At 46.7% G+C, this 25,959-nt stretch overlaps 1 protein-coding gene across 2 annotated transcripts; it reads right to left on the reverse strand.

Annotated features, from left to right (window-relative positions):
* Window positions 1-728: 728 nt before the first annotated feature.
* Window positions 729-25,402, reverse strand: LOC146208375 (uncharacterized). Of its 2 annotated transcripts, none has more exons than XM_084587267.1 (3): window positions 24,971-25,402; window positions 2,235-2,318; window positions 729-971 (listed from the first exon to the last, which is right to left on the reverse strand). In XM_084587267.1, exons 1-3 carry the CDS (start codon window positions 25,061-25,063, stop codon window positions 819-821), a joined length of 330 nt encoding a protein of 109 aa, XP_084443393.1. In that variant the 5' UTR covers window positions 25,064-25,402; the 3' UTR covers window positions 729-818. The 2 variants fall into 2 exon arrangements, with proteins under 2 accessions (XP_084443393.1, XP_084443392.1); XM_084587266.1 differs by having other exon boundaries at window positions 2,235-2,321; window positions 24,971-25,400.
* Window positions 25,403-25,959: the final 557 nt, after the last annotated feature.

A 25,959-nucleotide genomic window follows, 5' to 3' on the forward strand; every position in this document is an offset into this window, starting at 1 on the left:
TCCGGTTGGATTCCGTGCATACCTTTTCATAGCGCCGAATCTCCATCCATTGGTGCTGGCGAGAACTAGCATCGAAGTTCGACCCGGGATGGAGTGCAAGTGTGACCGTAATACCTACACGGGGTGCTGCTCGATGCCTCAGCTGCAGGCGACGCACCAAGCATTACAAGGGGTGAAGAAATCGGTAGAAGCGGTAATCGACAATCCGCATAAACCATTGAAAAGTGTAGTTATAATGAAACGTATGGCGAACGCTCGGCGATGACGACGGCAGGTGTTGTGAGGGGCTCTCTGCCGGAATACATTCTGCACGTGTACTCTATTATTACACGCAGTGCGTCTCCTGCGGGAATCGCACGCCATGCCGTTCGACTAACGCTCTGGTGCAAATGAAGTTCTGTAGACGTAACAGGCAACGGAGCTTGCACGCTACACGGAATGCAATGGAAGAGTATGATCATGCGGCGTACATTAAAGTGCGTTCGTGGAAGTTCGGTAGAGGTGGCAGGAGTTCGTGGCATTACCGTCATGTGTATTATTCTGGTGAGAAAGTATGTTCATAAATGCTTGTGCGGTAAGTTTAGGCGACTGTACGATATTATTTGCTCTCTTGTGAATTCAGCCATAGTAACCGGAATTTCATGAGACCCCACTGCCTTCTGTGGCCTATCGCTCTAGAGGCGAAGTGAACGGATCGAATACTAGTAATAGTGAAAACAATGCAGCATATATGAATTTATATCTTTATAGGTATCACTGTTTCGGACTAAAGTACAGTAGGCTTTTCGAAGACCTGAGAAATTCCGGTCGTAATGCCGTTATGTCAGGCAGCACATCCAGAGCCCACCGATGGAGATGAGCCGTGATGCTGCACATTCAGCAGCGTAGACATCCAGCAAAGAAGCATCGTTACCGTCTCTGGCCAGAAAGTTTAGTCTTCGTCCCATGGGAAGGCAAATGCCGCGTGGTGCCTGCAAACCGAGGAATGAGAATGGTCACTTCGACGATGAACACAGTCGCTTTGTAGGTTCGTTAAAAAACGCCTCTTACAGAACGCACGCCTCGTTGATTTTACAATTCCGTGACACTGTTTTAGTTCTACTGGAGGTGTGTGCACGACATTTGCCGTGCCGTACTGTTTTCGCTTGCGCAAATTTAGAAGGTAACAGATTTCGAAACTCGAGAAGTGGTCATCAGTATAACGGTTTCCTTTATAGCGATGGGATTTATAGGATGAAAGAAAGAAACGAGTCCTCAAGCAGGAGATTGCATCTTCTATTTTTCCAAATACACACACACATATGCGCTTTTTCTGCCATCGATCACGGATCGTTTTTACATCTTGCGACCTTCAGTTAGCGCTGTCAGATTGCAGACAGTATAAACCATTCGATATAATAGCCTCGCGCAATGTGTTTCGATACAGTGACTGTTACCACGACAAGATGTGATACAGCTAGTGCCAGCTTTTAGCAGCGACCGGTTCAGCACGTATACGGCGCCCAGCAGTTTTAAAGAGCTATAGACACGAGAATCATGATCAGTTACCCTCCTTGCTAGTGGGCGTTACTTTGCTACGCGAAAGTGCACATAGATAAGCTAAAGAATTGTATTTTCACGTGGCGCACTTTTGTGTAACGGCCGTACCCGCCGTCAAGCAATGAAAAGCAAGACAGCTCTAGAACAACGGCGGCTTGACGGCTGACAGGAGCGACGGTTCTTTAGGCGTACCCGATAACCGTGAAAGGAGCATCACGCTCGTACTATCAGTGACGATAACAGCACGATATCAGATAATATCCACCGCACGACGCATGCTGAGTTCTATTTCTATTTCCTACAACTCGGAAGTACTAGCCGGCGCTGCAATACAGCCGTGCCACACGGTAGCCGAGTGGGGAACGTGCTGCGCTCGCACTCGCGAAGACCCGGGTTCGAATCCCAGCTCCTGCAGCGCTTATGCCAGTGATCGCTGCGATGTGGGGTCTGGGATTCTAACTCGAGTCGTTCCGGGCCATTAAAGGCCCGGCGGTACACTCGGCCCCCGTGTGTGGTGGACAAGGCGAGGTAGTGTGCCTTTGTGCACATTATCTCTTCTCGCTGTCCCCCGGGTATCCAAAGGGCGGATGCCCGTTGCTGCTGTGTGCTCTGCGTACAGGAGGAGCGGGCGAAGTTTTCACTACTTTTTTTATTGAGTGAACACGTCACTTAAAGAGAACGGAAACCACACTTACCTCACATTCCCCAATCCCGGTGGTGCCACAAGGCGTAGGTTTATGCAATGCGCGCCATCCTGATTGGCCCAGGCAATCACTGACCTGCTGCAAAGAGCATGACAACGAAGTATGTAGCCCATACGTGGTGCAACTCTTTCTCCCTTTTAGTCAGGCTACGACGGCGTCGTGATATCCGACTGCAAAGGAGTGTACCGTCTTTCTATTCTCCTAGAAGGATGCTTCGCCTTACTGCCACTATATTCGCCTTGCCAGCCTCCGGCCGAAGCCAATAAACGCGTCGTATATTTTCCTACAGTAACATTACTTCATTCGATGGAATTCAGTATTCGCAATGAATTCAAATTTTTATGAGGGATACCTCTCGTAAGATATTAGCCGTTTCGTTAACCAATCAGCTCCTCGTACCGTAATTGTCAAAAGTAACGAGCCAGCGTGGTCCACTTCTCAGTCGGGTAGCAGATCATTCATACAGCTTCTGAAGCTGTGAATCGGTGCAAAGTAAATGCGAGCTCCTGTCCTCGCTAAAAAGTTGTGATCCTCTGCGTCTTTTTTCTTACATTTTTTTTTTTATATCGACCGAACGAGGCCTGTTATTTTCGGTGACGGAAGCGCATAGCGCGGAACAGGACGTGGAGGAAAGAACGAAGTGGGCAGGACAGCCGCCTGGTTTGTGCACCTCATTTTCCCCTCATGATGTTCTTTGCCGCTAATTGACCATGCAAATAATGGTTTATGACCTAGACAGGACAAGTAGAAAGGTAGGCTTAAAAATCAACATGCATAAGACTAAGGTAATGTTCAACAGCCTCGGGAAGGATCAGCAGCTAACGTTAAGTAGCGAAGCACTGGAAGTAGTAGGCGAATATGTCTACTTAGGACAAGTAGTAACCGCAGATCCGGATCATGAAAGGAAATAGCAAGAAGAATAAGATTGAGATGGAGCACATTTGGCAAGCACTCGCAGATTATGACTAGCAGCTTAGCGGTATCGCTCAACAGGAAGGTATGCAACAGTTGCATCTTACCTGTACTTACCTATCGAGCTAAAACGTGGTGGCTAACAAAGAGGGTTCTACTTAAGGTGAGGACAATGCAGAGGGCCATGGAACGAAAAATGGTAGGGGTAACATTAGGAGATAGAAAGCGTGCAGAGTGGGTCAGAGAAATAACTCAAGTTACCGACATTCTAGTGGAAATTAAGAAGAAGAAATGGACATGGGCAGGACATGTATTGTGAAGAGGGGATAACCGATGGTCGCTGAGGGTAACCAACTGGATTGCAATGGAAGGAAAGCGTAGCAGGGGGTGGCAGAAAGTTAGGTGGGCGGATTAGGTTGAGAAGTTCGCAGGAGTAAAGTGGATGCAGCTAGCACAGAGCCGGGTTAATTGGAGAAATATGGGAGAGGCCTTCACCCTGCAGTGGGTGTAGTCAGGTTGATGATGATGATGATGATGATGACCATAAACTAGCTTCGGTAAGGCATCTGACGCATACCATGAGAGTGCAGAGCAGAATACGAGGACACACATGGACAAGTCCCCAGCAGAGGCGCCTGCGTTGTGCATCCCGACGTATGTTGTCCTGTTTTGCAGTATTCGCAACGGCAGGGAGCACTCCGAAGACTAGCTGCACTTCGCAAGATAGCGGAACTAAGGTCCGCACGTAACTCGTCGCTTGAAAATGTACTGCTGTTCCTTGATTGTGACGAATTCAGTGGCGCAATAAGATGAGAATGCTGCAACTGCAGCCTACTTCATCCCTGCCACCAACTCAAGTGCTCACTGCCCCCTCCCTTTCGGAGCCTCTTCCACAACTGATGAGCTAGCGGCTACACCTGGCCGCAGCTACACCTGGCTGCGGATTTCCTCTTAAACTGTTCTCATGTTACCCGTTCTGCTGTCTTGTGCGATTCTAAGACAACCTTACAGCTCCTTCATAAGCGACAGTACAGCATGCCTGTTCTATAGTCACCATCCAACAAGCTTCGAGTAGTGGAGGACAGAGGCACAGACCTCGTTCTTCAATGGCTCCCCGCACATGTTAGCATCCTAGGCAACGAACGGGCTGATGAAGATTGCCTACACCGATGGTGCACCTGTTACCAATGCAATCACCAAATTTGATGCAGCAAGGGCAACAATCCTGAAGAGAGCACTTGCTGCTCATCCCGACGCCCACGTTAGAGCCGGTAAAACTCCCCAGAACAATTAAGTTCACCAACTTCACAGCATCCCAGCGCGCAGCTCTTCTCAGAATGCACATTGGCTGCGTATGGACAGCTGAACGGCTCCACCGCCTTCGCCGTATCAGACTCCCGTCATGCCAAGACTGTGGTGCTGTAGAAACTCTAGAGCACTATATTTTATATTTACCAGCCTATAGGGGCCTTGCGCTGAGTTTTGAGTAGGGTGGCGCCGCCTAGTGACGGCCAAGAAAAGCCTGACTGGGTAGTACAACGGCGGCTCTGCCTATGCTGCAACGCATATCTCGCAGGCTTTCTACGTTATTTCGTGCTTCTTTTTGCCGCTTCGTGAGCGTGCAAAGAGTCATCACGTATCACGGATATCATTGTGAACCAACAGTGGCCTAACATTAAAAAAAAAAGAAGCGCTGCGGCTGCCTTCCGGCGAAATGTTCAAAGCATGCGGCATTGATCTTGCCGTGTACCATCAGTCCCTGCACATCGTCACCGCTGCTATTTTCGCTTGCATCGTAGGGTGCCACGGACAAGTTAATAATTTCCTTGTTCAACTCTACTGCTTTCTTTCAAGCCGCACGGAGTGGGGCTACGATGCGATTGGTACGGGCGGTCATTTGCATGCATGCACTGGTTAAAGAAACGCCGTTCGCTCTAAGTTGCCCGCTCCGCCTGCTCAGAGCTGAAATTATATAGAGTACAGCTATATGTTTATCTGTGATCCAAAGCGAAACCGTTCGTTATGCTATTGTTTTCGGCAGCTGTGTAAGTAAGAACTGCACGTGCGTACGTCAAGCAACGAAAGGTAAAGACGGTAAACCAGAGTTTACTTAAAACGTTTGCTATCTCGATGAAAGAAGTCATTCACTCTCAAGAGAAAACGGTAATAGACGTCATTTGGGGCATATCTGTAATTGCTATGCAGTCGACAAAAGCATTTCTGTCATGCACCGCGCGTTCTTGATCTGATAGAGCACTTAATTCTAATATGCAATGTCATCACTGCCCCCAACAAGCAAACGCTCTGGCTCGAGAGCTGCAAGCACATAAATCAAAGGCTATTAGCAGTTTAGCAGTGAAACAAGGTCAGCGTGCCTTCTGATATCTGCACCTAATGACGAACACAAGCGCCTGCCGCGGTGTAATTCGAACGTTTCTGCAGTCTCAGCTTCAGCTTTCTGTGGGACTTTCCAGTACGTTGATTGTATTTCCAAACATTACTAGTGGGACTTATCAGCTACGCGGTGCGTAAAAAGCAAAAACCAGCATAGGATCAACTTACAAAATCACATGCATACATTGAACGCAAACCCCAACGGTCTATGCACGGCAGGCTCAAGGTGCCCATCGAAAGGAGTTTTTGTGCCTCAGGGGGGTTGTTTACGCTGCCTATATCCATGCTGCGGTTTCGTGTAATCACTTGCTTCAGCTCAGCTGCGTGTAAAGCGTTCGTAGAGCTCCGCGAATTCGCGCGACTCTCGCCTGGCTATATCGACTGGCAGCGTGCCGAACTTCGCCTCCAATTACTGCATGTCGTATAATGCCGGACGTTGGATTATTTATTGCCTTTTTTTTTTACGTCATGGCAGCCCTAGATGAATTTCCAGCGCCTTAATTTCCTTGTAATTCATACATAAAAGAAGTTAAGGCGGTGGATCCATACTCACTCAATGCATTCGAATGCAGACGCCGGCGATTTGTACTACCCAGCAGACGTCTAGGGGGCGCTTTTTAGCACCGTTTTCGCGGCGACCCCTGGGCAGCGCAAGGTACTGGCAAAGACAGGATGTCTTCACATGCTATCGCAAGTTGGGGCTCTGAACAGCGACCACCGACAGGCTATTCCCACGTGGCCATCGACATAAATTCCGGCGTGCATTCCTTGCCTTTCTGGACCACCTTGAGTCCACTCACCTTATGGTACGACTCTGATACCTTCCCGCTACGTCGCGCCTGTGCCGCAGCGCGTTCGCGTGGTGTACTCAAGTTGTGGCTGTCTGCATTTGTGCTGCCTTGTATCAGTGCGCGTTGAGTCTCGTACTCAACTCGTAGCTATGTCGTGTTTGTGCTGCCTTGTGCCATTGTTCTTTCGTGGGTGGTGTTGTGCTGCCTTGTGCGAGTGCGCTTGCGAGTCTCGTACTCAACTCGTGGCTGTGTCGTGTTTGTGCTCCCTTCTCCCATTGTACCTTCAGAAGTGGTGGCCAAACTGTGTCCTCTGTGGCCCTTCCAGACTTGCCGCGTCCTCCCATTCGTTGGTGAACTCCTGCATGCTTGGAGACTTTAATGCCGCGATACCATGTGTGAGTGACTCCCTCTGTGCGTTTCCCTGTGTCCCCCCCGTATTCGAGTGACTCGACCTCTCCACCAAACCTGCGCCGCGCCCGCCTGGCTGCCGCTCACGCCTTGTCCGCCCGCTCAACAGTGGGCCGACCTTCGTGGACCCTGTCTCCGTGCTTCGCATTTCCTCTCGGTCATCTCGTTCTCGCCCTTTACATCCCTACTTTGCCATCCTTCCACTCATCTTCCCTCCTTTTAATCTCCTTTCCTTTATTCGGCGCAACGGCGGCGACCCCTCGTTCGTGAGGAGGAAGTTGAACGCGCCGAATCCCCTTTTTACCGTTTCCAACAAGAAACACTTCTCTCTCTCTCTGTGACGAAATTTGTGGTGTTTTTTGAAGAGTGGTCGCGTTTGGGAAAGAGACTGTTCACGCTTCATTCTGACATGCTCCAAGTGCACCAGGGACTGTCAGACCAAAGTTCAGGCGCCGGCTTCACTGGAGAACCTTAAGAAATAGTGATCAGCTGACGAAAGTGTTTACGAAATCTACCGTGGAGAAAAGCGACGTGTAACTGTGTCGTCGACGCATCTGAAAAACGGAAGCACGTTGGCACTGCAGTGTGTTAACATATTACTACAGGTAAGGACCGGAACGACTTCACTATTATTCAGCATGAGTGGAAAGGCGCCGCGCTCATAGTACGAGCCTCCGGTCGTCGCGCTTGTTGCCGATGTTCGATACGGATCAGCAGTAAAACATTTCCCAGTCCACGGTATGTTTTCGTTTCCGAAGATAATATGAAGCTATTCATGGCGAGAAATGTCATCACGCTTATTATAAAACAAATGTGGTCTTTGATGAGATTTGGCTTGTGCCCGACAGTGCGTTTAAATTAGCAGCGCATTTCACTGAACTAGTGCCACAATTCTTTCGTGAAAGATGGTGCCGCTTGAATTGCTTCGAGTCAATTTCAGCACGCAGGTGTCTTCCGTTTGCGTGTTATGTCGCTAGGCCGACTGCCTGTGTCGTGCACGCATGCCTTCGAAAAGCCTGCGTGCTGCGTAGCCTCTTTCTCGTGTGCATTTGCATCTACGCTATTGGATACCGTAAACTCGTTCTCTAGCAACGCCCTCGGGAATTGTCACTCCCGCAGGCAGTCTGTGACCGGCTGACTTGTTACTATAAATACCGTATTGAGTTGTAGTCACACAATGCTCGGCCCGCCTGGCTTGTGTCTACCTTTCGACGAAGTAATTCCAACCCAGTTACAGGGTTCAACAAAAAGTCTCTAAGAAAGTTGGTAAAACGCCGGAAATGGACCCATAAGACAGCTCTCCATTGAACCATGTTTCGGCAGCGGCAATTTCGTATTGCTTCTTTGATGCTTGCACCAGCAAAGGAATTCAACAACTGAAGTGAAAGTGAAGTTATTATGGCACCTTTGACTCCCCTACTGCGCACTCCATACAGTAGTTACCAGTTGTGGTAAGGTGCACACCCTGGATGTGTGTGCATTTATCATTCGAATAACTAAATCGGTGGGCATAAATCATTCGGACCGTACCATACGTTACATAGTATCTCACCCATTACTTTTGCCACTGGCCTTGTTTCAAGTTCGGGGAGCATGACACCGCTTCTTTAGGATGGGTGGCAAGTTTTTTTTTTTTTTTTGCACCATTTTCTGAGTTCGGCGATTTTCTGGCTACATGATATATAACCTGTTCTCTATAGACTGCAAAGTACCACTACGAAGATATTTAAGGAGAAAACAAAATCTGTTTGAGGAAAAATATGCTTCGACACATTTTCGGGGCTAATATAACTCGAGCATGATATACGAACAGCCACTTGCCCTTCCTTAATGTGGTACACCTTTTTACTAGACTGTGAAAGAGCATATGATTGGTATTTTTAATTTGTTGTTTTAAACATGTTTCTTAAGATGTTACATATATTTGCTAAAGAAACGGAGAAATTTTTTGTCTCAAATTTTAGTTTCTATTCCTTAGGGAAGTTAATCTATGTTTACGGGGTTTCCAGAGGCTTTCTTCAGCATAATGTTATGTTTATACAATTCCTATGAAGCACAGTGCTCTGTCATTTCCTGCTAATATTGTTTCTTCTTCTGATTGTGTTTTTAACAATGCAGCTGAAGAGGCGTGCCATTCACATCAACCTACTTCGCTGAAGCTTCCAAGGCTAACGAGGTTTGCAGAAAGCTGCAAGAGGACCAGCGGATGCATATGAGTGGAACATACGGCTCAAAGGGTGAAAACATTGGAGTATATGAACATTCTCTTGAGTGGCTCAGATATCAGAAGGATTGCTTTACTGCAATTATTGCACACACAACTTTTATCAGGCAACAAAGCTCGCTTCTCAGCAACGTAGTGTATCCCAAATACCACCCCTAAAGAGTAGAGCATCTTATAATTCGAGGAAAATGGTGCTATTTACCTTGAAGACATTTATAGGTGGCACGGTGCTCTACTGCATGACTAAGAAATAAATTTGCTGTTTATGGGACTCTCTCGCATCTGATGCGTGTTGTAAAGCCTCTGTGTTGTTGAATACCTCTGCAGTTACATGCTTAGCGTTTGTTTTCTGTGAACCTCTCGTCTGTACAGTTTTAGTGTTCTTGTGTGTTCCTCTGCATCGTCTCTTGCTGTGTATAAAGTTTGTTTTGTTTGTTACTTCTGACTCCGACCGACCCTTACTCTGGATTGAACCGGCGAAAGCTGGGCACCAAATGGCCACCCCCTTCTGCCCCTACAAGGTAGTTGAATTCTGGCTGAGCTTGTCACGCAGGTCGAGGGCATCTCCTTTGCGACCGGAACAACTACCCCCACTCACTCTAAGGGTGTCTGGGAGTGTGCGCACTGTTAAGGGCGCATTGTTATTAATCCTTTTAATTATTAACGGGTGACAATTATTCTGGCGTCCGCGACAGGACGTCTGGTGCACTATAGCTCAAGTGGACGGAGAACGAGTTAGAAGAGTTTACGAAGAGGTCGTAAACTGTGTAGCAGCAGATCGATAGCGAGAGTTTGTGCCGCGCGAAAGCAGTTGTGAAGGTTCATTGCGCAGTGCTATGTGTTAGCATTAGGCAGTTCAGATTGAAGATGAATCTCAACGAGATTATTGCGTTGGGCCTAGAGAAAGGTCTTAAAGGAGCTGAACTGCGAGAATGGGTGGACCAAAAAGAAAGGAAGGCTCTAGAACAGGCTAACAAGGAAAGAGAGGAGGCTGAGAAAGGAAGAGAGAGTCAGTGAAAAGAAAATGAAAGGCAAAGGCCGATTTATACAGAAGCCTCTGCGAATGAAAAACAGACAAGATTCAAGGCAGAAGGCTGTCTAGTAGCTGCTCAGAAAGCCCGGGAAGGGGTACCGAAAGAAAGGACAAGAGCCCGAGAAGTAACCGAAAGAACCATTTTGGGACAGAAGAAAAGGAAAGCACCCGAAGAAGGGCAGGGAAATATCAATGGGCGTAAGAAAGAAAATTTTACCACGAGGAGAAAATGCTTCATTTAAAGGTCAGTGATACACCGATCTCAGGAAGGGACAAAAGTGAAAGATTATTCCGGCCTCAAGTGAAATGCTACAGGTGCAATAATGTAGGCCACTATGCCTCAGATTGGCGTAGCAACCTTGTGCATAAAGGATTGATTAATTGCTTTTGTTGTGGTGGTAAGGGACATAAAACAGTGAATTGTCAAAGGGACCCATTCCTACGGCCGTCATGCGTCTGCGACTCTTCACGTGAAAGCCGCGATGAAGACGTTGACATCGACAGCGTGCAACAAAAGAGCTGGGAGAGAACTCCAGTATTATGCACAGTTGCGTGCACCGCGCCGGAATCCAAGAGTGCTGGAATTTCGGTTATCACTGAAAATATTCGAGGCAAATTTATTTCTGTACTGACAAGCACAGGAAGCACCGCAGTGTTTATAAAAAGAGAATTATTTCGTGATGAAGAGATTACCGGAGAAATGACTCCTGTGCTATTCCTCGATGGTTCCGCTAAACTGTTTCTGAAGCCAAAGTGCGTGTGAAGACGCGCCGATCTTCACTGGCGTTGTGACTGCGATATGCATGCACCACCTAGTGTACGATATAATCTTGGGTGGCATCAAGAACGCGGGATCACCAAATGCCGAAATTTGTGATGCCAACGAGGCTGAAGCGATGGTTGCTCCCAAAGCAAACCAAACGCTGCAAGGTGATTGGTGTACACTAGGTATGCCTACACAGAGAGAAGTGAAGGCTCAGGACACAGAGTTCCGACTATCTGACTCTGGAGAGAAAATGTGCATGACTATCGAGGTTGATGAACTAGAAAATGTTGCTAAGCGCTCTACTGCTTACTGTCCGGCTGCGAAACCGCCGCTGCATGCGGCTATATTGTTCGAAAAGGTACCGACTGGCTCCCTGACAACCACTGAAGTGGGTGAGATTAGCTCCAGGGGTCAGAGTAAGGTTTTGGAACAGTCCGTTCCCACAACACAAAGTTCAGAAAGAAAAGACTTTTCTGGAGCTAAGATTTCTCAGGAAAGTGAGATAGTCCCCTCCGAAACGACAAGTTGCGCCAAGCAAGCGCAGTTGTCGAGCCAGAAGGCTTATGCATGTGCTCTTTGCCTGAAGAGGAAGGACAGGATTCTAACTCCATGTTAGACTGCAGCATTACGGAATGCATGACTAACCGTGAGGAAGAGCGCTGTCAAATAACAGCGAGCACGAAAGCTCAGATGAAGCTTAAGCTGAGGACAGCAATCTTCCAGCAATTCAATAACCGGTTTAGAGCTACGGCTCGACTACCGAGAAGGTTCATCTTGCCGAGGAAGATGAGGAACCATCTTTCTCGATGGAGAGCGGCAGTGCAGATTCTAAACTGGAGGATTCAGAAATGGAGGAAATCGAAGACTGCGCTGCATTGAAACGGTTCAAGGAAAATTTTTAATGAACAAGAAGCAATTCAAATTGAGGAGAATGAGTCTCCAGTTGAAAATGAGCTCTGCACCAAGAAGGCACGGCTGAAGGTCATAAAGAAAAGGAAGAAAATGAAAGAATCAAGGGAGAACAACGTAGTTCTCAAGAGATTTTCCATCAAAAGAACAGTGTTCAGATAAGGCGAATGGAACCGGATGTGCAAGTTTTCCCCTCTTGCTGAAATCGCTGCACATTTTTATCTTTTTACAGTTCTCTTATTATGTTGAAATATTGCTTGCCCGACTATTTTTTTTCTCTAGTTTTGTATAAAGATTATTATGACTAGTTTACTTCCCTCACATACCACCATGACATCATCTGTTAATCTGTTTTTGTTCTACACTGATTTGCTTCCACATCCCCCCCTATGTAATGCCCTATTGGGCCTTTAGGGTATTTCAAATAAATAAAAGGTGACTCGGCCAGCAGTGCAAACTAAAGCAAAAATGAAAAGAAAATTCATCCCTACTGATGTAGGCAAGGTTGAACAGAAAAAGTCCCGAATAAGGAAGAAGTTGCTGAAGGACTGGAAGCGCTAGCGCAAAGAATGCATCACAGGCCGAGAAGAATGAGACTGCCAAATGGAAGTGCTCCTAGGCATTTAGCGCTAGTTCTGGCCAAGCTTCCGATCGGGAAGCAGAACACAGGAGTAGAGGGAGGAGCGCGATAAAATCGCGAATGAGAATTATCCTTAGAGCCATAAAAAGAGGCAGGACACGCGTGAGAAAGAAGAGCCAGTGCTTCGTAAGAAAGAAAGCTGGCGCGCTAGGTAGTTGTAGAACAGCTCACCTGTTCCAAAGAACAGCCACAAGCCGTTTTTGGAAACATAGGCGAAAACATGCCTTGGGTATGTGCGCTTCGTATTTGAATAACTGTGTTTTTGTGTTGCTGATCTTCATGTGTATCCAGACAACTGTGTGTTGTTAAGTTTGTGAACATCATGGAAGTGATGTGTGGGTTGTAATTTGTGATTACAATTTGTAAAATTTATGCAATGTGATGTGGACATTTGCCCAATGTAGTTTGTGAGCGCATGCATGTGCGCGCGATGTTCGTGTGTGTTGAGAATATTGTAGGACAATATTCTTTAAGGGAGGGGCAGTGCCACGAAATCGGCGCACATTTTATTAAGCCGGCGCGGCGCGAGGCCCGTGCGGCGCCTCATCGAACTTTCCACAAGCCTCCTTCCCCGCGCGAGAGAGCGCGTAGCTTTGTACCCGTCGTCGCCACCCTCTTTCTCATCACCCGGCGATGAGGGTGAATCCTCAGTTCGGAAGATGCCAGACGTCTCCAGAAAATTCTACGGGATCTAGCCAATGACGACGCGCGGCTCGACGGGAGTCAAAGGGAGCGCTCTAACCAGCGAAGATAAGTGTGTGTGCGCGCTCGCCTTGGCGCGCCTTAACAGACAGACGCGGCGCGCCCTATTTATGAAGGCCGCGCCGCTGGTGAGGTCTGTCGGTCAGTCAGTGATTGCGGCGTGTTCGCTAGTGCTTCGGCTGGGCTCACGGGGATCACCCGCTGCTGGCAAGCCCACGGACCAGCGAGGGAGCGGCGCTCGTCTTGCATGGCGGCCACATCGTGACTCTCGAGGCGTTGGACTGCAACAGTGCCTGGTGAACAATTTGGTGTTTGTTTATGTGACTCTCTCGCATTTGATGTGTGTTGTGAAGCCTCTGTGTTATTGAATACCTCTGTAGTTGCATACTTAACGTTTGTTTTCTGTGAACCTCTCATCTGTACATTTTTAATGTTCTTATGCGTTCCTCTCTATCGTCTCTTGCTGTGTATAAAGTTTGTTTTGTTTGTTACTGCTGACTCCGACCCTTACTCTGGCTTGAACCGGTGAAAGCTGGGCACCAAACGGCCACCCCAGTCTGTCACTACACGGTCGTTAAATTTTAGCTGAGCTTGCCCCGCAGGTCGAGGGCATCTCCTTCGCGACCGGAACAGCTACCCCCCCTCACTCTAAGGGTGTCTGGGAGTGTGCGCACCTTTAAGGGCGCATCGTTAATAATCCAAATTATTAACGGGTGACACCAGGTACATTGAGATGTGCAGTAACACTATCTGAATGCGTTGTTGCGGAGTATAACGCGAACGTGATGCGCTCCAGATGCAAATATTATTTGCAAAAATTGTTATGCGTACTCCTGTGCAAGGTTTCTTGTTATATATATAAGGGCAATATTGAACACGAGATGGCTGAGCACGGTCCCCTGAGGTACGCCTCTCTTCACTGCGTCAAAGAGAGTTGGACCATGTGGAGTAGTCATTTTCCGCTCTTGAAAATAGTGTCCAACCCAGTTGTAAAGCTTTCCACCGAGGCCAAGGCTGCGAGAATAGCATGATTAAATACAGAGTCAAAAGCAGCCTTGATGTCAAGAAAAACGGCTGTCGGTATGTGGCTGAGAGTGCCTGAGGAAGAAACTGAAGCATCACCCTGGCATAGTATAAAGCGTGGAGACCAGAACCTCCTCTCCTCCCCTGCTCCCGCCTTCGCCATAGCGGCTTTGCAGTCCTTTCTATGTTGTCCTTTCCATATTCCTCCAATTAACCCAGTCCTGTGCTAGCCACATTCACTTGACCCCTGCGAACTTCTTAATTTCATCCGCCCACCTAACTTTCTTCCGCCCTCTGCAACGCTTTCCTTCCTTTAGAATCCAGTTTGTTGCCCTAAGCGACCATCGATTATCCTTTCTTCGCACCCCATATCCTGCCCATGCCCATTCTTATTCTTTATTTCCCCTGAATGTCAACGAATTGAGTTATTTCTCTGATCCACTCGGCACATTTGCTATCTCTTAACGTTATCCCTATCATTTTTCTTTCCATGGTCCTCTGCATTGTCCTCACCTTAGGTAGAACCCTCTTTGTTAGCCTCCACGTTTCAGCCCGATAGCTAAGTGCAGGTAAGATGCAACTGTTCTATACTTTCCTCTTGAGCGATACCGGTAAGCTGCTAGTCAGTCTGCGAGTGCTTGCCAAATGCGCTCCATCCCAATCTTATTCTTCTCGTTTTTTCCTTTTCATGGTCCGGATCAGCGGCGACTACCTGTCGTAAGAAGACATATTCGCTTACTAATTCCAGTGCTTCGCTACCTAACGTAAACTGCTGTTCCTTCCCTAGGCTATTGAACATTACCTTAGGCTTCTGCGTATTGATTTTCAAGCCTACCTTTCTGCTTTGCCTGTCTAGGCCATGAATCATTCTTTGCAGTTCATTCCTTGAGTTACTTAGCAAGGTAATGTCATCAGCAAATCCCAGATTACTGAGGTACTCTCCATATACCCTTATCCCTAACTGCTCCCGTTCCAAGTGTCTGAATACTTCTAAGTAATCTTGAATAGTAGTGGCGGGATCGTGTCTCCTTGCCTAACACCTTTCTTTATCGGAATTAAGTTACTTTCTTTATGCATAACTGTGGTTGCTGTGCAGCCCCTATATATATCTTCTAACACTTTCACGTACTGCTCATCCACACCCTGATTTCGCAATGCCTGCATGACCGCCGAGGTTTCTACAGCGTCAAATTCTTTTTCGTAATCAATGAATGATATGTGTAAGGGCTGGTTATACTCCGAGCATTTTTCTATCACCTTGTTGATTGTATGGATATGATCGATAGTAGAGTACCCTTTCCGAAAACCTGCTTGATAATTTGCTTGGTTACAGGCTAAAGTTCTCATTCTATTAGCGATAACCTTGGTAAATACCTTATACGTAACAGACAGTAAGCGGATAGGTCTGTAATTTTTCAAGTCCTTAGCGCCCCCTTTCTTATGAATTAAGATAATGTTTGCGTTGTTTCATGGTTCCGATATCGTCGATGACACCAGACATTGCGTATGCAGGGTGGCCAGTTTTCCAGAACAATATTGCCTCCCCCCCCCCCCTTACCGTTCTTCAATAAATCTATAGTTACCTGATCCCCTCCAGCTGCTTTCCCCCTTTCCATAGTTTCTAATGCTTTCTTAACTTCGTCCTTCGTCACTGGCGGAACGTCTAGCTGCATTTCCCTACCGCCAATCTCATTATTGTCCTGACTTCTTTGGCTACTGTACAGATCCGTATAGAACTCCTCGGCTACTTTGACTATCTTGACCATATTCGTGATGACATTACCACCCTTGTTCCTTAGCGCATACATCTGATTGTTGTCTATGCCCAATTTCTTTTTCACCGCTTTAAAGCTTCCCCCGTTCTTTAGGCATGCTCAATTTGTTCATGTTATTCCTAATATCGGCCAGTTTGCGCTAATTGATTAACTTTGATATCTCTAGAATTCTATCTGGTCTGTTGCATTGGAAGCTTTCATACTTTGGTGTTTCTTAATGAAATCTTTCGTCTCCTTAGACAGCTTACCGGTGTCCTGACTATACTACCGCCTACTTCTACAACGCACTCAGTAATCATATCTCTGAAATTATTGTTCATTGCTTCTAGGCTAATGTCGTCATGCTCGGTTAGAACTAAATATCTATTCTATAGCGAGATCATGAACTCTTCTCCCCCCCCCCCCCCCCTCACCGCTAATTTATCAATGATGAACTTCTTTCGCACTTATCTGCTGCGTTCCCCTTTCAGATTTAGAGTAATTCGAGCCCTTACCATCCTGTAGTCACTGCATCGCACCTTTGCGATCACCTTTACGTCCTGTATAATGGCGGTGTTAGTACACATTATGAAGTCAATTTCATTTTTAGGCCCCCCTTTTAGAACTTTTCCATGTCCACTCCCGGTTCTTCCGTTTGCTGAATGCTACATCTTCATAGAAGTTTTCAACAGCCTGGTCATCATGACTACACGTAGGTGCGTAGGCCTGTACAAGCTTCAGTTTTTACCGCTTACTAAGCTTAACTACGAGGCTTGCAACTCTCTTATTAATGCTATAGAATTCATCTGTATAGCTACGCGTTACGGCATTACCCGCGCGATCCTCGACTAGCTGCGCTAAAGATGTCGCTGATTTCCTCCTCTAGGACGTGATACTACAACTCGGTGCCCCTTGTGAACTACTCACGGATGGTGGTCGCTGCTTCCTCTCCAGAGTGGTTGCGAGCTACTTCGTGTGTGCACCGTCCGCCACAAATTTACCACCACCTATCATCCTCATACCAACAGCCTGACAGAACGCCTCAACCGTACGCTCACAGATATGTTATGTTATCAATTTATGTCCCCAGCGACCATCGGCATTGGGACATTAATCTACCCTTTGTAACATTTGCCTATAACTCTTCTCGTCATGATACCGCTGGCTACTTTCCCTTTTATCTGCTTTTTGGCCGACTACCATTGCTCTCTTTTGATACATCGCTACCCACTACTGATGCCGCCACTAGTACTTACGCTCATGATGCCATCTGCCGCGCTAAAGATGCTCACCACATTGCTCGCGACAGGCTCTTTGCCTTCCAAGGCTCCCAGCAATCCCGTTATAACAGTCGCCATCGCGATGTGCACTACGCCGCTGGCTCTCTCGTTCTGTCTGGCTCCCATCACGCCGGGTGGGCTTGTGCGAAAAACTTCTACCACGCTACACAGGCCCCTACCGTATCTTGCGCCGAGTCACCGACGTCACATACGAAATCGCACCTTTGAACCCGAAGTCTTCTGCATCATAAGCTTCCGACATTTTGCATGTGACACGACTCAAGCCGTATTATTCACGCCTTGCTTCAACCTAGAATGCACCGGGACTGTGCTTCTGCGGCGGGGGTAATGGTATGGGGTGTACCATGCTGGCATTCAGCAAGTGAAGAAAAAGTTAAGTGTCTGGTTGTGTGGACGAAGACGACGCTCAGTGTTGTGTTGTGCGGCTAAGCGGTGCTCAGCGGTTTCGGGGTGGTGTTAACCATCAGTGCGCGATTTCCACTCGTAACAATATTACCAGCTAAATACGTGTTGACAAGGAAACTTACCCCTATTTCTCGCTTCTCCGATAAACATCGATAACACAGTACATGCCCGCCCTTCAGTACAGTATATGCCTGATTCGCCCTTCTGTATAGGGTCTTGCGTGGCCCCGGTTCTTTGCGACATCTTTTTAACAAAGATTGACAAATCTTTAAGTAATGTTTGCATGGGGGGGGGGGGGGGGGGGGGGGGGGGGGGGGGGGTTACATGTTTTTAGGTATGTTGACGATTTTTTAGTGCTTTTAAAACAGCAGACTTCCATCACCTACCTCTCTACAGTAGGTGATGTTTTAAGTGTTTTTGACAAACATGGACTTGGGCTCTCTTTTACCCATGAACTACCCGACACTAACGTTTTACAGTTTTTACACCTGAAACTGACTTTCCTTGAAAGACACGTTTGCTGGGGCTATTACCCACGTGCTAAAAGATCTTTTGCCTTATGATTCTATGCATTCGAAAATTGTGAAAAGAGCAATAGCTTCACATTGCTTAGAGTCTTCGCTCAGGAAATCGTGCCCGCATCAGTTGCAAACCAGCTTCCATAATCAGATTAGCCGGCTTTCGGCGGCTGAGTTCCCCTGCTCTGTGTTGGATGCAGTTTGCGAGACCCTCCTTCAAAAGATCAAGAGCGGTACGCGAAGATGTACTGGAGAGGATAGACGGAGGACGCAGAAGCCGCTTGCTGTGCCTTACATGCACAGAACCTCGCACGACCTCAGGAAAGTGGCCAACAGGCATGGCGTGAGCGTCGCTTTTTCGGCTCCTAACAAGTTGGGAAAGTTGTGCCCCCGAATTTGCAACCCAAGAAAAGGGGGTTGCCAGATAAAGCACGACTCTCCGTTTACAAAGTGTTCTGTTGGAGTGGTCTATGCTATTCCCTTGACGTGTGGAAAGTTGTACGTAGGCCAAACTGGCTGATGCATCAACGAGAGTTTGGGGGAACATGCACGAAATTTGTCAGATTTAAAAGACAAGTACGCACATTTGGTTGCGCACGTAATCAACTGCAACGGATGCGGGACCAGGTTGAATGAGACCAAGATTCTTGGAAAGAGTAAGGATAAAACGGCACGTGTTAGTTTGGAGGCTTTCTACATTAAGAAGTTTGACAGCAGGTGTATCAGCATCCCCACATTATCTCTTCTGGCCTCCGAAATTAGGTTTTTAGATTCTGTTATCCATTAATCGTGTTTTCCTTGCGTTCTCGATGGTCGATTGATGATTTCCCCTATCTTTCTCCCCATCCTTCTTTCCCTTTGGAAACTTCGCCTATATAAGATCACTCGCGTGGTTTTCAATAAATTCAGTTGTGAGTAGCGCCTTTGTCCCGTCTTCTTTCTTGTGGTGTGTTTATTTCGGCGCAGTTTTTCACAGTACATAATCGCCCTTCTAACCTGGCTAAGCCCTATGACATCCCATTTCACACCCTCTAGTTCCTCTAACAACACTGCTAAACTAGTTTCACTAGCTAGGGTTCTAAGTAGAAATGTTGCCAGGGTCAATTTCCAATGGCCGCCTGTCAAGCGGAGCCAGACAATCTTAGCACCCCCGGCTGCGTTACAGGTCTGACTGCCGCCGTAGTCAGTTGCTCCGCAGCCGCTGCTGACTGAGCCAGGGTTTTGTAGGACTAATCATGGGAGGTTGTGACCAATTACTGCGCCATGGTGGCCATTTTCTGTTCTGCTGAGGGAGTGCGTTGCCGAAGGTGTTCATCGGCATCAAGTCGCACCCTAAACCTGTTCGTGCAATTCCATCGACACGCGGATTTTTTTTTAATCCGGTGGGGAATTGCATGGCACCAGAATTCGAACTACGGTCCTCTTGTATGCGAGGCGGATTTTCCACCTCTTCGCCATCGCTGTCTATCCGCAGATTATACTGTGTTAAAACTATTAGGCAAGTATGCGTTATGTGTTTGTCATAGCTGTTCAAAGATTAGGATGCAGAATAACACTGCAAGCCCATCATGGAGAAAATTACTGTATCTTTTCCTGGTTTGTAACAAAAATAATTCGTGTTTAATGCCCGAGTCTGCGTTCTCATGAGAATACAACAACAGTTCCTGCTCATGCAAGCTGATCGCAGCAATGCTGGAATTGTAGCAGGAAACCACTGCTCGAAAAATTAAACATTGATAGATAATGAAAGTGATAGATAAGTGTGGCTTCAGTGACTGCGAAAAAAAGGTAACCATATGTCGGGCGCTGGCACGTAATCATGTACAGTATATGTTGCTAATATTTGGACATCAATTCAATAGTGCTTTGTTAACAGCAGCGTGCAAGTTTACTGAAATGCGTTTGTGACACCTTTCTGAATTAACTTGTTGCCGAGACTAAGAATCTTATTTAGCGCTTAGGAGGATGCAACATAATGTGCGGCTGAGTGTAAACGTTAAAAATTCTATCCTGCATAGAGAACAAGAAATCTGATATGGGGTGCATGAGGCACACGGCAAATAATGCGTGTGCCAGATTATATCCATTAAGCTTCTATTTAGCTGTGTGAAAATAGACCATTATAAAAGTGACGAATGGAAGTGTTGGTCGTCTAGTATCAAAGAAAAACAGACAAGGGTTTAGGCGAAGCCTCAGTTCGGAAGCAAACATTTCAACAAGACTTGTCTTTGACCCAGGTGAAGGCATATCCTCTTGTTGAAATGTTTCCTTGCGAACGAAGGGTTTCCCACAACTCTCATCTGGTTTTCTTTGCACTAGATGACCAACACTTCCATCTGTAACTTATAGAAGGCTCAATTTTCTACTGAACTGAACTGCGAACTGAGTAAAGCTTGCCGCAGAGCAGCTTTTTGTCCTTGCTCCCTGCATTTTTCTGCAAAAATGCTGAATAAAGATTAATTGAGTGCTCATTACAACCATTATTTGTTTTTGTTTTATTCTGTGTATACATCTTCCCCTCATTCTACCCCGGTTATGTAGTGAGTGGTTAGACTAATTTGCAATATGTTAGCTGCTGTGCAGACAGCCATCACCTTTAATATTGTGTCATCAAACACGAAAAAATTGACGAGTGCGTTGGCTTTCTCGTACAGCTTATGGGCTTCGTCCTATGAAGCTCCATTTGATAGCTGTTTTCTGAGCCACGGCCTTTAGAGCAGCCGCAAATTGTTTCTTTCAAATAATCGCCAGGTGTTCAAGAAAGCACACTCCATATATACGAATGGAAGGTTGTGTGTATCAGTTTTGTACAACCGATCTGCATTCACATTCAACTATTCGCACAGGTCATTTATGCTGCAGTTGACAAGATGATGTGCGGTTCCCTTTTACTCAGCAGATATCCCGTGTATAAAATGACCTAGACCAAACCTTTTTGGGGCAAGACGGATGAAAGACACTTGCGAAGGGCCATCAAGAACTTGAGTTCGAAAGATGAGCTCATCTAAGTTTCATTTTGGCACTGGCATAGACAAGCTGTTGATTACAGTATATTTCTGAGTTAATTGAGCGGCCCCTAAATGTTTGATTGATATACTAAATAAGCTAATTCTGCATCTGACGTGTGTGTGTATAGTCGTGGTCGAAAGTCCTGACGCCAAATCATTTTTGTCTCAGCCGCAGAATGAAGTCGTCACCCACGGTGTCTTTAAGGAATGAATTGCCATGAAATGCTATAATATAATTTCTTCCTGTGGTAATAAATCATTTCCCGGCATTTTCAATGCCCTTTGGCCTTTAATAATGACGTAACGGGTTCATTGTGCGGCTGACACAAAACTTCTTAGTCTTCAAACTTTTTGACCAAGACTGTACATATATTAACTGCATTCATTGCTGCTCTGGTAACTGGCGAGGTGCGATACGCATGCAAGCACTTGACCAAATGAGCGCCCTGCGAGCTTGATCAGCTCACTGCGGTAGTTGTCACAGACCTGTCGCCGACAAAACTATACCAATTGTGGGATCGTATTCAGGTGCGATAAGCTGCCTCACGGAAAATGAGCGGCCGCATAGGCATCGATCACGTAACGGGCCCAATTCTCTCAACGTACGCGGTCCAAGATCGAACGCAGTGTCACGTACGCGTTGCGTGACTTGAAGATCTCAAGACGCCTGCTTGACGCGGCGAAGAATTCAGCCGATCGTTATAGACTGCGCCCCTACGCGTACTTGATATTGACATTCTTGGCAGAAAAAGCTTAAAAAGCGCTATATCAAGCTGTCACCACTAGGCGTTGCTTATACGTGCGCCGATCGACTTTTGTACGCGACGCGAAACGCCGAGATTCGTAGTACGTATTGTTGTTCACTCGTGCTTATTCGTAGGTGTTCAGTGCCTTAGGAAGGTTAGTTGAAGGCAGTTGATACCACGAACCAAATCGTATGACAAAATGACGAGACTATATATCAGTTGTCGACGGCACTTTCAATGCTTTTTGCGGAGATTGGAAATGGATCGATTATCTGGTGCCGATCCCCAGACCACGAAGAAAATACATTAACGATGTGCCACTGTGCATACACGCGCGGAAGAACACCGCGAGTAGAAGACTAAGTGCGTGGCTTGCCAGGGAAACCATCCGACTAAAAACAGGGCCTGCAAACAACGCCTCTTGACAGACGCCGGACACAACAGCAAAAGGGCCGACCAGAAGAATAACTGGTTACTAAAGCTTTCAAAGCAAAGCGCAGCGGGAGAGATCAGCAGGTCGAACAGGTGGGATATTGTTAGTTCGCAACAGAGGAAGAGGAGCAGGGGCTGACGGGGAGACTGGAATGTCAGCCCCGGCCGGGAATCAGGTCCATGGGCAGAACTAACACCAGAGGCCCGCGAGGGCATTGTAATCAGAAGAAACATCAAGTTAAGTACAATCACCAAAGGAGTACCGGCCTCCCGAGGAACTACGCCAGGCCACCTGACGGACGGCGACAAAAATGTAATCTGGGTTCAGGCTGCTTCTCCTACTGCTCGAAACACGTACGGTTTAATGTCAGGATCACGCAAGGCTCGAAGAGCAAAACAAACAACCGAAAATCAAGATATCAGAAAAGCAGAAACGCCTTAATAAATCAATATAGCTACAACTCTTACAATCGTGTCAGAAGCAGCTTCAACAACAGCGGTACCGGCAAAACCAAAAGCAGTACAAAACAGTCAGCACGTACACACCCATGCCTAAACAGGCCAGTGCAATTCAAGCACCACAGCAGAAATCGCAAACAACAAGCGCAATACTAAAGCAGGAGATCACGTAGAATTACTTTTTCAAGTCCACGAGATTGTCAGTAAAATGCAACAGGCCCTAAAACAAGACCCCAACAGATCCAAGCTCAACAGGCGGCCACATAGGCTCAATTTTCACAGACTAAGAAGAATTTACCTTCCAATTTTTTTCTTTCAGAGACGCAAGTGTGGAACATGAAGACTGGGATTGTTTCCGGTAATTTCCACGCTGATATATACCCGGGCTTTAAATGTAGAAGAGTCTTGAGACACTCATTTTGTGATGTGCTTCTCACCAGCGCAGTCACCTTTCAAAGCCGAAAAAAACTTTGGCAGTGTTCCCGCCAAATAGTATGCCTGCCTTACTCGGTTTTACAATTCTCTTCAGTTACCTGTGAAACAAATTCGTGTTGACGTGTAGATACAAAGCTATGTGGTCAACTAAACTGCAAGTGACAGCGATGACCAGAACGAGTACATTTAGCTTTACGATAGTAACCCATGAGCGCCGGCGTCCAATACTAATGATCTGTACCTGGAGTGGTGAAGTCCGCCATTTCACGATACACAGTTTGTTTACCATTACCGAGGTACACGTGTTTTCCTCTAAGATATACGAGCATATTAACATGTAGAGGGACCGACTGATTGAAAACTTTTACATGCAGCTCGCAGTCGAGACGTTATTGCCGACTGCAGTGTACGTTACTATTCAGGCCACATTTAGCGCATGTAACACTTAATTATCGTTAGATGATTGAGCAAGACATGCCGGCCTAGTTTATCGTTTGTTGCCACTATTCGGGATCGCGTCTTTTTTTTAGTTTACTCACACCATCGAATATTTATCAAAAGTTTAGCCTACACGGTACTGCCCACTCGTGTTTCGTTAGATCGTTCTGAAGTTAGAAATTTAAAGCTCGAAACTATACAATCTAAAGCCCTTGAATTAGCGTACTTAACGCTCCTTGGAGTTCCGGAATTAGGATTGGTGAAGAATAGTTCCCGTCATCGTCGAGAGATTCAGAACGCCAAAGCGAGCCGCACCGCATACCTTGGACGCAAGTCCGATTGTGTGCATGTTTTTACAAAGTACGCCATGTTCAAGTAGAGCCTCGAGAATTGCGAGATCATCTAAAAAAAAACTGCGAAGCTTTGCCAGCCCTCTAGTGACATGCGATAAGCATATCTGGTTCGTTCCAACAGACAAGTTAAAAGCCGCGCGTTGGCGGTGATGAACAAGAATGCTGAAGGTAAGGATAAAAAAAATACAAAGCTCGTCGATAAGTAAATTATTCCAAATAGCTTTGGAAGGTGGCAGCCCATCCCATCTAAATACGACAACATGCATGCATGCAGTTATACCAGATCAAACGGTATCACGTGAAATGTTTTTCTACGGCCAGTATTCATTATCAACTGGCGGGGCATGTGATACGGATATTGTATGCCGGTACAGAGCTGCCAGGAGCTCGACGCTAAGGGCTTGTGTCAGTGTGAAGGTTCTAAGTTTAGTGCCTGCTGACTGTGGCTTATCGACGTAGTACAGGCTCAGCGATGCAAACGAAGAATATATATTCCTCTTCCCCGCGTCACTTGGCTCAGTTCATTTAAGCGCAAAATATTGCCGAACTACAGCAAGCTGATATCTTGGTGAAAATTAAGCTGCTCTTAATTCTTGCTATAGCTGCCGATGCAGGCAAAATGGAAGAGCGAGCATACTCGCAAACAAATCTTACTTCCAAAGGATCACGCTTGCTGCTTACCCAAATACCTCATGCTTCTTTGATACTTTGAATAGAAGTGCCTTCTCACCCGTTAGAAAGCTGCGCTTCGCCCTTCCTCCTAGGCATTACATCCCCTCATTCCTTAGCTCACGCAGTGTCGGATCCAAGTCGAATTCCTCTTTCGGACTAGGTTGGCTCATGACCGCGTTCACCCTTCAGCTGCTCGTCCCGACTTCGTGCGTATATACAGTTGCTTGCAAGTTGCAACTGTAACTGCGCTAATGACGCCATAAGTGTTCCTGGCTCAACTTGAGCCCTAGTCTGCCTTCGTATGAGCATTCAATGCACGTTCTACTCTAATAAAAGTTCGAGGGTTGTGATGCACGAATTTAGCAAGCGCTATTTGCAGAACGACAGATTGAAGCCGAACTTACCGTTCTTGCTGCTCCGGATAAGTCTTCGGGAAGAGGTGACACGCACAACACCACAATTAGGATACAAGTCACAGGGTCTTCGTGGAATTCCATCTCATCTTCTGTGGTTGGTAATGTCCGGGCGAACCCAACACGAACACGAATTTGTTATGCGGCGGTAACAGCTAGGCCTTTGAATTTTTTGTGACGCTGTAACTTGCAGTATACTCTAGCAGTTGACAGTATCTAGCTGTTATAAGGAATCAGATATCGTCACAGTTCGATGACGGAGGCAGGAAGGTCTCATTAATTTCGTGATGTAGACTTAGTTTTTAACAACGCCGTGAATAGCTAAAAGTAAATTATCGCTGAAAGGACGAAGCCATGCCGCTGCCGCTCTCTTGCAACCGGGTAGGCTATGGCCCGGTCTCGCAAATTCTCGCCCGCTGGCCTGGCGCAAGCGTGAGACCTTATCTTCAATCTCTGTCCGTGCACGCACGTTTCAGCCCAGGGCATAGCGATACTTTTTTGATTATTTTTAGAGTGCAGATTGTGATGCTTTATCTCGCTTGTAGTCTCTCGCTTTACTGCGATAGCTTGCTCTCATTTTTTTTTTTTTTTGCTCGCTGCAAAACGACATGCAATTAATATAAGCTGTTCGTGATAGCCTTCACTTCATTCTTTGCGCTGCCCAACCATTGGAGCCAATACCAGTCTAGGTGACGTTGGGCAAGCGCATGAATGAGGGAGTGCCTCGGCACTAGTTTTCCGAGTTTCTTGTTTTTGATTTGAAGCTCTAGGTGTGAATGAGAGGCGGGTATTTCCTAAAACGTCTATGGCTGAAAGCGAAAATACAAATGCAAACAAAAGCTAAGGAACTACGAACGGTCTAAGCACAAGCAAAATAACCTAATCGTGCAACAGATGTTTGGTTTGGGCTAGTTGGTAGCAGTTTCTTGAAGACATAGCGCAAAAAAGACGGGGACAACACAGATGTAGCGCCTGTCCTG

This window comes from Amblyomma maculatum, chromosome 1 (assembly GCF_055883805.1).
Source record: "Amblyomma maculatum isolate TAMU_Amacu chromosome 1, ASM5588380v1, whole genome shotgun sequence".
NCBI lineage: Eukaryota > Metazoa > Arthropoda > Arachnida > Ixodida > Ixodidae > Amblyomma > Amblyomma maculatum.